The sequence below is a fragment of the Zeus faber genome, assembly GCF_960531495.2.
Source record: "Zeus faber genome assembly, chromosome: 11".
Classification (NCBI taxonomy): Eukaryota; Metazoa; Chordata; class Actinopteri; order Zeiformes; family Zeidae; genus Zeus; species Zeus faber.
In genome coordinates, this window is record NC_137205.1 from 26,835,056 (window position 1) to 26,851,154 (window position 16,099).

Here is a 16,099-nt window from a genome sequence, read left to right on the forward strand (position 1 = left end):
ATGGCCGTGTCAGTGTGTTCCTGGCCTTGTGCAGAGACGCCGCCCGCCCGCCCGCTCGCCCTTCTGCTCTCCTCCGCCCGCTAAATGCCTCCAGCCCGCCCTCCTTCAATCCCGCCGCCGCGGCCATCGCCTCTCTTTGTTGCTGGCACGGCCAAGGACCCTCTCTGTCCGGGGCCAAATCCAGCGCTCGCCGCTCGTCCAAATCCCTCTCCCACGCGAGCCAAACAGCAGCAATGCCCTGAAAATAGCGACGTACCTTCCCCCTCCCCTCCACCCTGCCGCTCACAATCTGCTTCCTCCACCGGTCCGGTCTTCAATCACCCCGTTGGTGCTTGTTGTTGCTGTCCCGCTGAAGTATATTAACTACGTCCTTAGTAATATGCATCAAGGATTTTCCATCACGCACACTCACGCACACACACGCACGCACACACACGCACACACACACACACACACACACACACACACACACACACACACACACACACACACACACACACACACACACACACACACAAATGAAGTAATACACAAACACAACATAAACACACTCAAATAAAAAAGTCATTCGTAATAACATATTTATTGTAACTTAACTTAATTACATTTCTGAAAGGCTCCGTCAAGGCCATTTGTTTTTATAAATAAACAAAAATACAGACAAAGCACAGTACTGAAAACGTTCTGAAACCAGCATGAACACGCTTCCTTGGTATTAACTTTGTATTAACGTCTCCCAATGCAAACAAATGGCCAAATGGAAAATGATTGGGAACAGTTGACGGACAACCACGACCTTATCAGTCTGAAATAAACTAAAATGCAGGGCAAAAGTTTGGATAAAACTCTAATTGTACTCAGTAGCGATTGACGATGGTAAAAGTTGGAAAGTGGGTTAAATAGTGTGATGTTTGCTGAGAGAAATAAAAATAAATAAAAAGTACAAATGGGGGTCGTCCAGCGATCAGAAGATTGCTGGTTCGATCCCTGGCTCTTCCGTGCTGCGCGCTGAAGTGTCCTCGGGCAAGACACTTAACCTACGGCAATTGCAATAACGTGAGCGGTTGTAATTCATTTCTCCCACCCCTGGTACACACTCACACGCAAAGACCCACGTCAAAGGCACACGTTCCAGCTCCTCTGCATCATGGCCACAAAAGCATCCGCGCATTTTATGATTGATTTCATTAGAACTATTTTCGTAGGAGAAAACAAAACAAGTAATTTGTCTTTTATTACTCCCCTGTGCAGTTGTGACACTTTTTATTTTATTTTATTTTTTTTAAAGCGCTTCCTCTGGTGGGAGTGGAGCCAATGCCCCGCGGTGGTGTTTTCCAAAACACGCGCACACACCCACACACACACACGCACACACACGCACACACACACACACACACACACACACACACACACACACACACACACTCTAGAACCCATAACAACACCGGATACTGGACGGACTCAGCGGTCCACGCACAGTCCGTCTGTAGCACGTGGCTAAGCTGCTGTGTATGTCTGCCCTGCCAGAAAACTCCACCACTCTCCTTTCTCCTCATTTATCCCTCCTTCCAACCCCCCCCCCCCCCCCCCCAGCACACACACACACACACACACACACACACACACACACACACACACAGGCCCACACAAATCTGTCATTCACAGATAGAGGCCAACAGAGGCTCAGATGACAGGAGGAGATTATTATTTTTTTTTTCTGATTACAAATCAACCTCAGCTTAGATAGATTGACAAACACACCGACAGTCCCCCCCACAGCCCCCACGCCCACCCCGACCCAGTCCGACACCCTTTGTTTCATCCTCTCTCTCTCTCTCTCTCTCTCTCTCTCTCTCTCTCTCTCTCTCTCTCTCTCTCTCTCTCTCTCTCCCTCCCTCGCCTCCCCTCTTAGCCGCCTCCCCCTCCAACCCATCCCTGGGCTGACCCCGCCTCCTCCACCTCCAAGCCCCTCCCACTTCTCTCCCTCTCTGCCAGATCGCAGGAAGCGTCCCATTCACCCAGTTGTGAGGGAGGGAGAAGACTGAGTGAGAGTAGGAGAGAGAGAGAGAGATAGAGAGAGAGAGAGAGAGGCTGTGAGCAGGAATCAGAAGGAGAGAGGGTAAATAGGAGGGCTGTCGAGAGAATAAGTTGATGTGCTTCGTCAGGTTCCTCCCGGGTCCAGGTCTCAGATACTGAAGCCCCTCGACCCCCCAGCAGGACCCGCAGACATGGAGCCCTCGGTGCCCGCCGAGGTGGAGGGGGAGCAGAAGGAGAGGAAGAAGATCCACTTCGCCGTCCCGGCCTCGGTGTCCGCCGACGTGGAGGGGGAGCAGAAGGAGAGGAAGAAGATCCACTTCGCCGTCCCGGCCTCAGTGTCCGCCGACGTGGAGGGGGAGCAGAAGGAGAGGAAGAAGATCCACTTCGCCGTCCCGGCCTCGGTGCCCACCAACCTGGACCCCCGGCAGGTGGAGATGGTGAGTGCCTGTGGGAAGTGGGGAAAGGATCCCATCTCTCCTTCCAGCACCAAGTCCCATTTTTATCTCTGCCGTTATTTTTTAATGTTGCGCATGTAAAGCTGTTTCAGACTGAGTTAACATTCTTATACATGCTGCAACAGGTTTTTTGTTTTTTTTCCACATTTTTATGAAGTATTGAAGTGTTTTTTGACAAATACATCCGGTGTATAGTAGAACCACCCAACTCCCAGTTTGACAGCTTGACATTTTGATATTATGTTTAGATCCTTTCTGACACACCGTTAAGAAATCATGATGACATTTGCTTCTTGGGGCTTCCTCCTTCAGAAAGGCCCTTCTTGTTTTTTTTTTTTGTTTTTTTTCCCCTCATCTGACCATTTCAACGAAAGAAAAACGTGTCATGTGACTTGCAAAAATGAAACTACCCCCCCCGTTGCTCTTGCGCATTTTCTGCCATCAATAATTACCTTTTTGTTGGTGGAGGTCCCTCGGGGGCACAAGTCGGCCGGGTCCTCTGACCCTTCAATCGGCCGCTTCCTCCCTTTAACCACAATGCGGTAGAATGGTTTCTACCAGAGTGAAGCTTCTGCTTACAAAGCAGAGACTTTGTTGGTCTCCTAACTTGATTACATAATGGGAGTTTCTGTAAAGTCGGGCTTTGCTGGAACCCTGGCTTTTTGGCTTTCCTCTCAGCCCTTAACCCCCGAGTTCTTCAGCTCTTAATTTAGCGCCAGGGAAAGTGGGACAAAGTAGGAATTGGTTTGTACCATCGTGGATTGAGGCCAACGTCCCGTCCCTGAAGAGTCCGAGAGGAGAGGGAGAGAGAGAGAGAGGGAGAGAGAGAGAGAGAGAGAGAGAGAGAGAGAAAGACAGAGAAAAGAGAGAGAAATGAGGTGCAACCTGTCCCCCCTGTTCACCTGGGTGGTGTCAGCTCCCTCAGTACCTGTCCTTGTTCTCTGAGAAGTAGGGTGAACCTTACCGTAAAACACACACACACACACACACACACACACACACACACACACACACACACACACACACACACACACACACACACACACACACACACACACACACACACACACACACACACACACACACACTCGCTTGCGTTCCTCCTCACCCCCCCCCTCTCTCTCTTCCCTCCTTCCAACTATGATTTATTTTTACTCGTCATCACCCCCTGTTCTTTGTAACTACAAAACACGGAACGTTTCAGTTTTTATCTCTGACTTCTTTCCTTCTTTGGACCGAGCTGTTGCTCGACCACCTTCCTCTGCAATAGGGGAGTCTCCAGGAACTCGGACTCCCTTGAAAATTCAAAGGATCTCTTGCGATTGCGCGATCTTCACCGGATCATTTTTTCGCAAACCTCTTGTTTGCTCCTTGAGTGCGCGTCAAGCAGGATTCCGGTTGGTCGCTCCGCCGTCATCAAATTGTCAATTTGGCAGCGCGGGCTCGCGTGGTGTTGAGGCAGTAGACCAGGAGTGAAGATGTAAACTATTGTGGTGGAGACACCGGGAAAGATGTGACAATACGGTGATTATTTATTGTTCGGGCGCATCAATAATAGAGAGTGGGCAGCGAACAAAATCATCTGCATTTGTCGGGTCAGACGCTCAGCCTCCCTCAAATTAGTTTCCATCCCAGGGCGGGATGTCGGTAGGTGTTAGCGTGTCCCGTGTCTGCAGGCTCACCTTGGCCTGTTTCCTTCTAGGTTCACCAAATAAATGTCCTCCCTAGTTTTTATTTATTTATTTTTAAATAGACCATCTGGATTTTCTAATTAGCAGGCACCCGGAGGGGCCCTTTATTGAGTCCGATCCTCTGGATCTTTCTCTGATCCTCCAATTGCCCACTTCATAGGGTGAGGCCTCGGCTGCCTGAACTGGAGTGTTCTCTCAAGGGGTCGTGCCGCCAGGGTCTTGCTGGAGCAGATTATTTTTCGGCTTTCAACCCAACTGTAGAAAATAGAAAGTTTTCCAGTCTCCGGTCCGTCGCGTGCGCATGCGTACAGTAATGCGGGTGCATATGTGTGGGTCAGCCCTTGCGAAACATTTGCGGGCGTTTGCGTGCGTGCGTAGGCGGGTTGCTTGGCTGAAACACTGCAACGAAACCCCTCCGTAGGGAGTGTGGGAAAACAGAAGGCGCCGTTCACGAGGCGACGTGTTTACGTGTGTTTAACAACAGAATCTACCGGCGGCGGAGGCGGAGTCTCCCGGGGACGCGGGGGTGGGCTCACCGCGCGCTAAAATACTCATTACGGCCCCTCATCCTCCCAGAGCAATTACCGCCAAACCGCCAAACGCTACACAAGTTGGTCTTTGTTAATGACTTGAGAAGACACCGTCCCTAATATCTTGCTGTCGGACACTCACTAACCCTATGCTGCTGTTTGCAATTTTAATCCCTCCAAAAAAGAAAAGCGCCAAAACACACACACACACACACACACACACACACACGCATGCACACACACGCACACACACACATACAGTACATGCACACACACACACACACACACCAATAGAGAAAAACTTAAACGTTGTTGCCATGGAGACTATCCGTTCAGCTATGTCGTCCCAACCTCCCTCAACAGTCGACATTTGAAAGGTCAGTTTTAATGGACTTCCCTCCCTGTCTGGTTAGGGCTGGTGTGTATTTTGCCCGTAATATAATGTGAGAGACGCCAACGTACCTTGCGCCTACTCTGCCTCCAAGCTGAGTCATGGCTACGGATTAAGGACCAAACTCTGGGCAATGTTGTGCTTTTGTAAAGGGGGCAGGAGCAACAATGACCCGGCGATGATCAGATGAGTCTATTTCCCTCCTGTTTTTTTTTTTTCTGGCTTTGGTTTTCGTTTCTTCCAGTTTCTTCCAATCCCAGAAACTGTCTCAAACAGATCAGCAGTTCAAATATCGGTCCCTGAAGTGTTTTGCGGGAAATGGGCGTAAAAGAAAAAAAAAGATAGTTCTGCGTCTGAAACTCTGATTTTCTCTTGACAAAGGTTCTCATCGTTGTGTCAATTCACATAAATGCACGACTCTTTAAATGAATATGGAGAAAATGTAAACATACCAAAAAAAATGGACTGGAATTTATATTGCGCTCTTCTGATCTTGCGACCACTCAAAGTGCGGGCCTCACATTCATACATCGATGGCTGTGGCAGCCAACGGCGGGTGTCTTGCTCAAGGACACCTCGGCGCACTGCCAGGAGGAGCTGGGGATCGAACCAGGAACCCCGTGATTACTGGACGACCCGCTCAACCTCCTGCGCCGCCGTTGCCGCCCCCCGAAACAAAAACACAGCTATTGGGGAAAACGCGACTACATTAGGTTACGTAAAATATGCGGCCAAAGTTGTAAACAGTGGCCCATAATGAGTGCGCTGCGGTCCCTTAAGCTTTGGCCTGGCACCGGCAGCCTCTCTGTTTGGCATTTCTGCTGCAATCTGTGATCCTGTGATCCGTCGTCCGCAACAACATGGCAGCACATGGCTGTGTTTACCGTCGCCACCGCCCGCCCTAAACCCGGCATTGTCGCAAGTGATGTAGGGTAATGCGCATAATGGGGGGAGAGAGAGAGATTAGGGTCATCATGCAGACGCTGCCTCTCCAACTCCCCCCGAAGCCTGCCACCCTGTGGACTCAGAGCATATGCCTCTCTCGCTCTCGCTCTCTCTCGCTCGCTCGCTCTCTTCCTCTCCACCCTCTCTCCCCCCCTCCCAACCAAATCTGATCTCATCAGCCCATGTTGATCCGCTGAGTTGATGCGAACTTGGTGGAATATCGAAACAGTGCAGCGGAGGGACGTGGCCCGAGGGCGACCGCCTCTGGATTTGTCTCTGTGTAAAACCTCGGCCCCCTCCCGTCGCCGGTCTTCCCCTGCCCCTCCCCCACCTGGCCGAGCGAGAACCCTCCCCATCAGATCCCACTGAAGATGCTGTACTACCGCGCTGTATCTCCTCCACTGTTTTGGCATCTTTGAGCACTCCCCACCACTACACTCCCTGCCACCACACACCCTACCACTACTACATCTAATGAACATAGACATACGGCAATTCAGGGAGACTGGGCTACATGGCTAAAGGTTTATAGTATGTGACTCTACAACCTTACATTTTTCCTTTGTTTTTGGGCTCTGGGAAGGCTCTCCGTCCAAATATTCTCAAGGTCCATTAATCAATAAGGCCGTTGGAGTCTGATCCTCATATAAATGTTTTTTTTTTAAGTCACCAGCTTTTAAACAATGCTGATTGGCTGTTGGTTAAACAGGGTGATGTGCTGTTGACGCTGATCTCACTCGTCGGATTAGAGAATAAAGCCGAATTCTTTGATATTCGTCCATTGACCCCATTTCAGTTTGCACTTACTGCACTTTGAGCGGCGCTAGCGGTTATTTCAGACTGGCGTATCTGTTGCCTGCTAAGGGTCTTTATAGATACTCTGGGTTAGAAGTCACACCGTGACCTTTGGTGCAGAGAGTGTTTGTCATTAAACACAGTTAATCTGAGGGAATGTCAACATGTACTCCTACCTGAAACATCTGATTGGATGGTACAAAGCATGCCGGGAGGGAGGGCGCTGTGATCTTTTGGCAGGCGGTGATCCTCTGCATGCGGACGGTGTGCGTTTGACAGGAAAAAAAGCCACTGGAGCGAACGCCGGAGGTGAATCAGTACGCCCAGTGACGCAGTCTCCCGGTGCGAGGAAGTGGACTGTCATTTTCCTCTCCGGCTTGTCCACCAACGCAGCTTCGGTTGTTGGCTTGAGTGACAAGAAAATGCATTTAGAAAGAGGTGGAGTAAAGCAACTGGAGCAAATTGTGAATTTCTACTTTGCAGGCCACAAATTATAATGACATTCTGGACAGCCACAACGCGCCTCTGTCTCAGTTTTTGTCAGTGTGTGTGTGTATCCTTGTTTATGACTGTCACAGTGTTTTGATTTGTTAATGATGCTGAAAGAAACAGGACACAAAGTGTCTTTGTAAGCCGTGAGTTCTGCGTCTCTACAAATGCCACCACCACCACCACCATACGCTGTGCTGTAGGACTGTTTCCAGTTTGCAGAGCCCAGGCTCATTAATCATCCTCTCATACCGACGCCTATGAAAATAAACAGATGAATGTCAAATAATGGACACAATGGACACTTTGTATTGACATATTAAACACTTAGTTCATATCATATATTTAAGGCAAAGTATTGGCGATAGTCATTGATTCCCTCATCACCTCTCTACACTGAAGAGGTGGAGGTAGAGTAGAGTAGAGGGAGGTAGAGTCCCACAAATTATCTTAAATCAGTAATATTTATTATTATTATTATTAATAATAATAATAATAATAATAATAATAATAATAATAATAATAATAATAATACATTAAATTTATAATGCGCCTTTCATTGAGACCAATCTCAAGATGCTACAGGGAAAAAGAAAATAGAAGGGGAGAAAAGATATATAAGAATAAAGAATAATAACAAGATCAATAAATAAAGTTCAAGATTCAAGATTTTTATTTGTCACATACATATACATACTTTCATACATATATGCAGTGAAATGTAATGTGTGTAAAGTCTTTGAGATGTAATACTTGTGTGTGTGTGTGTGTGTGTGTGTGTGTGTGTGTGTGTGTGTGTGTGTGTGTGTGTGTGTGTGTGTGTGTGTGTGTGTGTGCGCGTGCGTGTTAGTGCGTGTGCGTGTGTGTGTGTGTGTGTGTGTGTGTGTGTGTGTGTGTGTGTTGCGTAAATAGCTCCAAAACAAACGTCGGCTGATGACAGTGTACACAGTTATGTGGAGGTGATGCAAAGCGCACACTTTGACACGTTGCCGCCTTTTCAACACATGTTGTCATGATCAACACCTTTGCTGTTGGCGGTCCGCTTCATAATCACCAGCACACAAGTCAGCATTAACCAGGCCAAGTTAGTCCATCATTATCCCCTTGTTAGTGTACTCCAACCCAGCCTCTTGAGTCAAAATGCCACGCTTGTGCAAAAAAAAATAAAAAATTACCTGACAATTTTACAAATGTGATCATTTTAAGTTTTTTTTACGTATTTTATGATTACATATTTGCAATGACCGAGGGAAATTATGGTTTCCCTGATGTCTGTCTCTCTCTCTCTCTCTCTCTCTCTCTCTCTCTCTCTCTCCCTCTCTCTCTCTCTCTCTCTCTCTCTCCCCCTCCCCCGAGTTTTCACGTGTCTCCTTCTGGTGCTTGAAAGTTACTGTCACCTTTACCTACTACGAGGGCACGAAAACAACCAACCAGCCCTGTCCAGCAACCAGGATACGAGAGATTAACGAATAATATTGCAAAAAAAACCCAAAAAAAACAAAGAGAAAAAAACCCAAAAACAAATGAAATCTGGACCCAGTATGTCCCGACTGGCTGAGCAAGGCGGGACATATTGAAAGTGGCATGGAAGCGTGACTCCGTCCAAATGGGATTGGTGTTCAAGCCCTGTTTCATCAACACACAGGAGACGTGGCATTACGTTATTGCCGCGGCGTTGGTTGTAATCTCCGATTGTCGTCACGCAGCGATGGAGCTTTGCCCCTCCCGCTTATCTGCCTGACGCGGCGCGGGGTCGTTTTCAATACGTCTCGCGGAGAGTCAATAACAGAGCAGAGGGAGAAAGGGTGCGGCCGCATCGCAGCGTCCCAAACACGCGGATTAAGCAAAGTCGCGGAATCGGATGACGATTGAAGATTTACACTAATATCACACGCTACAGCGTTTGCGCCGCTTCACACATTTTGACCCGGTTCAATTCGGCCAAATAGCGACAAGTGCATGAGCATAATCAGGTGTTAGTGGTCTTGTCGCGTTTTCCTGCTTCACGTTGATCTACATCTCGTAAACGGACGCTCTCCGCAGCGAGCCAGGTGAGGTGGGCAGCGACCCCAACACCTCCTCCTGTTTTATCACTTTGAATCTGAATTACTTTGTTTCTCAGTCACCAGAATAGAAGTTCCTCCGTTTGTTTCTGCCCCCTCCACCCTACCAATTTACTGTATATACAATGACTGCTATTGTATTCCAGGCAAGGCAAAGGAAGCTTATTTTTATATTTCACAAACAACAATTTGGCGTGCTTTCTAAAAAACAGATTGAAAAGGCGTCGTAAAATCACAGAAGTTCACTCTCGTGCTCAATGAGGGAGGAGTGAGTATGAGAGAAGACAAACTGTGCAGCAGCCTTCCATACGAAGCCTTGATTGGCATCCCATCCCCCAGTTGTTGTTTGGCCCCCGCGGTGTTCCACAGCGTGTGGTGACCTGCCAGGTCCCCCCCCCCGCGCCCCCCACCCCTCACACCCACAGCCCTGTCAACACACCAGTCCCCCCCCCCACTGCAGTCCATGGAAACAACACAACATCCCCTAAGCCACCAGCAGCTAATTACACCAGTACCGGTGGTGGTGGTGGTGGTGGTGGAGGGGGTAGAAAAATGGAAAAATGGGGGCCTAGTCGGCGTGATATCACTTTGCCCGCAGGTGCCGCATGATTACATCACATTACATATATGTGAATGTGGAGACAGGATGTAAGACGTTGGCGTTTACGCCAACTTGGATCGCTGAGAAAGCAGCAGCCCCGTTGCTTTCAACTGGAGCAAGTGGAGCAGGTCTAACGGAACCCAACCGCCGGGGGATATCGTTTCAGTCAATTTTGTCCTCCTCTTAATGGTGCAGCAAACGTGGAAGTTGCCGCCGGTCAACCAGTCGCTTTGCCGACCAGCGAAGGTCACGACTTGAGGTTTATTTATCATCACCGACAAAACGCTCTTGGTCAAAAGCTTCACAAATCCATTCGGAAAATTTCCAGCATTCAGAGGTGACCCACAGAAGATGCACAACCTGATGGCACGGACCCCTGGGCATTCGAAAAAAAAAGTCATCTGGACTGAGGATTGACCTTTTGCAGAACGCCAAAGGATGCCTTCAACCCTCAATGTCTTCTGCCATCTGTTCAACATGACATACCATTAACCTCTTGAATCTTGAATTTTGATTATGGGGACTCACGGTACCATAACGGTATGGGCAGCCATCTTGTGGGAGTGGGTTTAATAACGGTTATGATAATGGCTCTGCTTATACTAAACGACCAACTATGAGGCCATCTTCCAGGACCAGGGGCACCCCGGGGTGCAAACGCCGTTCCCTCATGATGTTCCCAAGTTCCGGGATGATAAAGCCTCCATACTCTCGACAAAAGACATTCCCCCCCCCCTGGTCACCTGATCTGAACATCACTGGTCCCCTTGATGGGATCTGGGCTGAACAGTGTGAAGTCGGTTTGCTCCTCAGTCGCTCAAGGAACTGAAGCTTTTCCTCATGAAGAGTGGTGTAAAAATCCCACTTCACACAATTCAGAACCGTAGGAGGCCGTCCTACTCCTTATTAAGGTCCTTGCTATTGTGGGGTATTGGTGAGTGTATCATTTCTGTTATTTTGTCCAGCCGCTGTACTTCTACCCGGTACTGTGGACCGCTATTACAAATACTTTATGTACAGCCTGCTTGGTGGAACACAAGCACTTATTTGTGACACACGAGTGGTCCGTGGGCAGATGCCCCGACCGTAAATCCATCTCTCTTAGAAATCCATATCTATCCATCTGGGGATGTATTATCGGTTCATCATGAGTGAGAGAGGGAGAGGGAGCGAGAGAAAGGGGGGGGCGGGAGACAAAGGGGGGGGGGGGGGGGTGGACACAGAGGGAGAAAGAGCGAGACAGAAATGAAACATTTTCCTTTGCCTCCAAGTTCAGCGTCTATCTGACCTCACGGAACAAACCCATGTTGAAAATATTGAAGAAGACCCCCCCAACATTATTTCACGACGAGGGGTGAACCTGGCTGTTGTTGCCGCTTCGAATGGAATTCTGGGATTTGTGATGTAATCCACCCGACACAGATAATCTTATGGATTTCCACTAATGATACTGCACTGTCATGGTCACGGGAGAGGAAGGGGAGGAGCGAGCCCTGTTCCCTCTCTCTGCGTTTTTTTGGCTTTGCATGGAGGGCAGATCTACACCGTCGGCTCCCGCCCCCCCCGAGGTGCCAGACCGGCTGAGCTTGCGCTCGGCACAGTTTTTTTCGCGGCACGAGTAAAAGCGTCTCTTTCTGTCTCTCTGTGGGGGCCCCCCCGGGGGCCCCTCAGATCTAGTTTATGCTGTGCCGCTGCCTCTTTTTGTAGGTCGGACTGCAGAGCGATGGCTTAGGGGACGGCCCCTGGGGAACAGACCCATATCGCAATAATCTGCGCCCGGGCGGCTACGAGGGGCCGACGCACGCCGGGTGCACGTGCAGACGCACCTACAAGTTCAACGTACAGAACGCCAGGCACAGAACGCCAGGCACAGAGCACCGACTCCTGTCCTTTATTTGGTAGACAGATGGCCCACATCAGCCATCTTCTTTTGGCAAATTTAGCTGTTCCTCTTCTCTCTCTCTCTCTTTCTCGGTTTCTCCCTCTCTCCCTTCCTCTAAAATAATGATATTTTAGTGAGACAGATAATCTTGGAAATAACAACGGATATTACGATTTTCTCATGCGAAACATTTGCTGGCTTAGAGCGGTGTATATGAGATTATTCGGCGAGATTTGAGAAAATGTGTCTATAACTCTGTTGTTTAAAAAACGCGATGTTTGCAGACTGAAAAATTTTCTCACCCCATTGAGAGTGCAGCACATTGTTTAACTTTAACAATCAAGCAAAACGTCATTCGTGAATACAATAAATACCTGTGTACATGTTTACACACGCATGCATGCAGCACCTCCATCCATGCACAAAACATACAGACAAACAAAAAAAAACAACCCATCGCAACAAAGAAAACAAAATGAACCAGCGTGAAGACTCCCGTTGCCCCAGCCAGATGGAGCAGGAGGAGGAGTCCTCTCGAAGAGGGGGAACCCTCCGCCCACACACCTGTGGAGCTCACAAGAGGCAGAGCGCTGACCTGCTCAGAGCTCCTCAGAATAAAGCTCCCCGAAAAAAAAAGGAATTACAGCGGCAGTAATCTCTCATGCCGCGCTCCAGTGCTGGCGTAAGTGAGGAAGTCACATACTGTGTTGCGTAACTGGTGGCAGAGCAGAGTGGCTTCAGGCTTGAAAATTGCAAGAGTCAATGTGGGTTATGTCATGCGTGTGTGTGTGAGACCTACATCGCAGCAGTTCCTGTTAATTCTTGTATCGGGCTCTGTATGCAAGTGTGTGTGTGTGTCAACATAGCAATTCATCATGACCAATACATTGCTGTGAGTAGATTTATTAAATCTTCTCTCTCTGTCTCTCTCTCTCTCTCTCTCTCTCTCTCTCTCTCTCTGCCCCTCATTGGACTGCAACTCTAACCCCCTTAATTATGCACCACTTTGTGAAATCATTCTCTAATGTGTGTATCTAGTTCATAGAAAATAATGTTTTAATATCGTTTGCAAAGAACCAAACCGATCCTTGAAAGCGTTTGCCTCTAATTGGGCGGCATGCAGTGGAGCCAGGGAAATCAGCAGTGCAAAGGAATCTGTAGTTGGCGGGTTGCTGGTTCGATACTTTGACAAGAAGTGCGGAGGACGTGTCCTTGAGCAACACATTTAACAGCGCCCCTCTCCAGATGAGCCGCTCATGGCTCACTGTGGACATGTGTGCGGGAGTGGTGTAGTGTGAGGCGTTAACTGCCGTAGCTGGAACAGTGCCGTGCGTTTATCTTCGTGTTTCCACGGTGAACGCAGCAGCAAAGCGAGGGTTAATGTTTACTTAATGACTGCAATGCAGGGGTTAAATCAAGTAACAACATCTCACTGTAATGGGCTTCGGCTCTTGCCAACATCCGGTCCGCTTGTTTTCGTGATGGAGCTCTGGCACCGCCGCCGACGCTGGGCTGCGCTGTGAGGAGGTGCCGGGCAGGCCAGAGGTGGAAGGGTTCAGCGTCGAGGTACCGGAGAACGTCTCCCTGGCAGAGCGAGAGCTAACGACTCGGGAAAGAGGGGATTCCAAGGCTGGGAGCAGCGGTTTGGAGGCCAGGTCACAGGAGAAATGAAGAACGGATCTGGAATCAGTGACAGTAAGACGGAGGGGTAAGAAAGACAGAGGGACAGGACGTATGCATGATGGGATTATGAGGCGTCTCCGCCTGTTATGGAAAAGGGCGGAGTCCACGGTCCGTCGAAGCCCCTGCTTTGGCAACACAGCGCCGGGCGCTGGGACACACCACACCGAATAGACTCAGCCAGGCTACTGAGCTCTTTCCCCGGACGCGGGGCTCCGGGGTCCATGTCATGGCCCCCGGACGGCTCCCTCCACAGAGGAGCCTATTCAGTCATTTCTCTGAGAGTCATTTGTTTTTTCTCTAATTAGAAATTCTCCTGGAAAATTGCAATCGCTTTATAAGCTGGGGAGTCCGCCCTGTGCTATGTGTTCTGTCGGTTCTTCCCTTCCCTTCCATTTTTTAATTCATTTGTCGCTGTTTTTTAAATGCTCCCGTCAGAGGAGGCGTCGCTATGTGTTCTGTGCCGAAGTGTTGGGGGGCCCCAGTTAATTGGGAAATTCAGATTCAGACAAGAAGGTCGATAGCGATTTTATCCCCGTGTCCAGTACTGAGCTAGCGACAGGCAACAGAAGACATAGAGTAGAGTAGAGAGAGGAAGAGTAGAGTAGAATAGAGGTAGACGGAGAATAAGGAAAAGAGAATAAATAAGAGGTGGAGTAGGGAAAGAATAGAGTAGAGTGAGGTTGATTAGAGGTGGTGTGGAGGTGGTAGAGGCAGAGTAGGGGTGGAGCAGAGGAAAAACAGGGGGAGGTAGAGTGGAGGTGGTGGAGGCAGATTAGGGGTGGAGTGGAGGAAGAGGAGGGGGAGGTAGAGGGAGGTGGTGGAGGCAGAGTAGGGGTGGAGTAGAGGAAGAACAGGGGGGGGTAGAGTGGAGGTGGTGGAGGCAGAGTAGGGGTGGAGCAGAGGAAAATCAGGGGGAGGTAGACTGGAGGTGGTCGAGGCAGAGTAGGGGTGGAGTAGAGGAAGAGTAGGGGGAGGTAGAGTGGAGGTGGTGGAGGCAGAGTAGGGATGGAGTAGAGGAAGAGTAGGGGGGGTAGAGTGGAGGTGCAGGAGGTAGAGTAGGGGTGGAGTAGAGAAAGAGTAGGGGGAGGTAGAGTGGAGGTGGTAGAGGCAGAGTAGGGGTGGAGTAGAGGAAGAACAGGGAGCGGTAGAGTGGAGGTGGTAGAGGCAGAGTAGAGGTGGAGTAGAGGAAGAGTAGGGAGAGGTAGAGTGGAGGTGGTAGAGGCAGAGTAGGGGTGGAGTAGAGGAAGAACAGGGAGCGGTAGAGTAGGGGTGGAGTAGAGGAAGAGTAGGGGGAGTTAGAGTGGAGGTGGTGGTGGCAGAGTAGGGGTGGAGTAGAGGAAGAACAGGGAGAGGTAGAGTGGAGGTGGTGGAGGCAGAGTAGGGGTGGAGTAGAGGAAGAACAGGGGGAGGTAGAGTGGAGGCGGTGGAGGCAGAGTAGGGGTGGAGTAGAGAAAGAACAGGGGGAGGTAGAGTGGAGGTGGTAGAGGCAGAGTAGGGGTGGAGCAGGGGGGAGGTAGAGTGGAGTAGAGGTAAATCTGTTATTTTTCCACTTCAGGGCTTTGATTTATGTCTGTGATGTCGTAGTAGATTCCCTCATCGGTCGGTGATCCTCAGTAAAATTACGCATTTCTCAAAATGTTGGCGAGGAACGTAATTTTGCATAAGCGTCGCATTTTGAGACGGACCCCATGAGGCTGGACGGCTCCCATCTATCCGTCAAGTGCCGTCAGTGTGACGACTGTATTTGCGCGGCGATGTTCACGGCGCTGTGCTTCGCCTGTGGCGGCCCCGTGTGCATGTGTGTTATTGGCCGGCCGGGAGGTGTGGGGACGCACAGCGAGGGGCTTGTTCCTGAGGACACAGGGGCTACTGTGCACTCTGGAAGCCGGGCCAGGACGGAGGCACCGTCGGGGGGATCTCCTCCACTGCTCCCCACTGCTCCCTGTCTGGGTCGAAGTATAAGACAACCACCCCCCCCCCAAAAATAAAAAATTGGAATAAAAAAACGAGACATTATGATGACGCGATACTTTTTAATAGTTTGGCTGTTCTTCAGGTGTGTATTTTATGGAGTCTAATTATGGACCTGTACTCCCTCCAAGCAGGGCTGCACTCAGATGGACTGCTCCCCTCTCCCCTCAAACGCTTCCATTTTGATATTTGGATGCATCTTATATTCATCAAAAACGAGCTAAAACCAATTGCCATATAGTTATTATGATTAGGAATTTAATAAGTGCGGTAGTTTTAGTTTGTTATGCAATTGGGGCCTTTTAATCAAATTAATACTTCACACGTCACCTATTTCAGTGCATGGTATGTGACTGGAAAATGAAAAACAAAAATGCTCACACCTATTGAAATTAGGTTTAAGTTGAAAATTTGATTTAATCGGTTTCATTTGAAATTATTTTGAACTATTTACCATTAGACCCCAGGAAGCTGCGTAGTTTGTCCCTGTCTGCATCCAGGTCTGCTGCTAAGACTCCCATTCCGGTTTCCGATTCTGGTTAGATCCAGCCAGATGACACCCGTTT

The 16,099-nt window shown here is 49.3% G+C and overlaps 1 protein-coding gene across 1 annotated transcript in view; it reads left to right on the top strand.

The window, feature by feature from the left end:
* Nucleotides 1–2,047: 2,047 nt before the first annotated feature.
* ppp1r1b (protein phosphatase 1, regulatory (inhibitor) subunit 1B) overlaps nucleotides 2,048–16,099 on the top strand; it is a gene marked incomplete at its 3' end in the record, with an annotated part of 20,138 nt that continues 6,086 nt past the window's right edge. Inside the window, exon 1 of the mRNA XM_080010094.1 lies at nucleotides 2,048–2,474. Coding sequence (XP_079866220.1) covers nucleotides 2,229–2,474 — 246 coding nt within the window. The 5' untranslated portion in view covers nucleotides 2,048–2,228. The remainder of the gene's footprint in view (nucleotides 2,475–16,099) is intronic.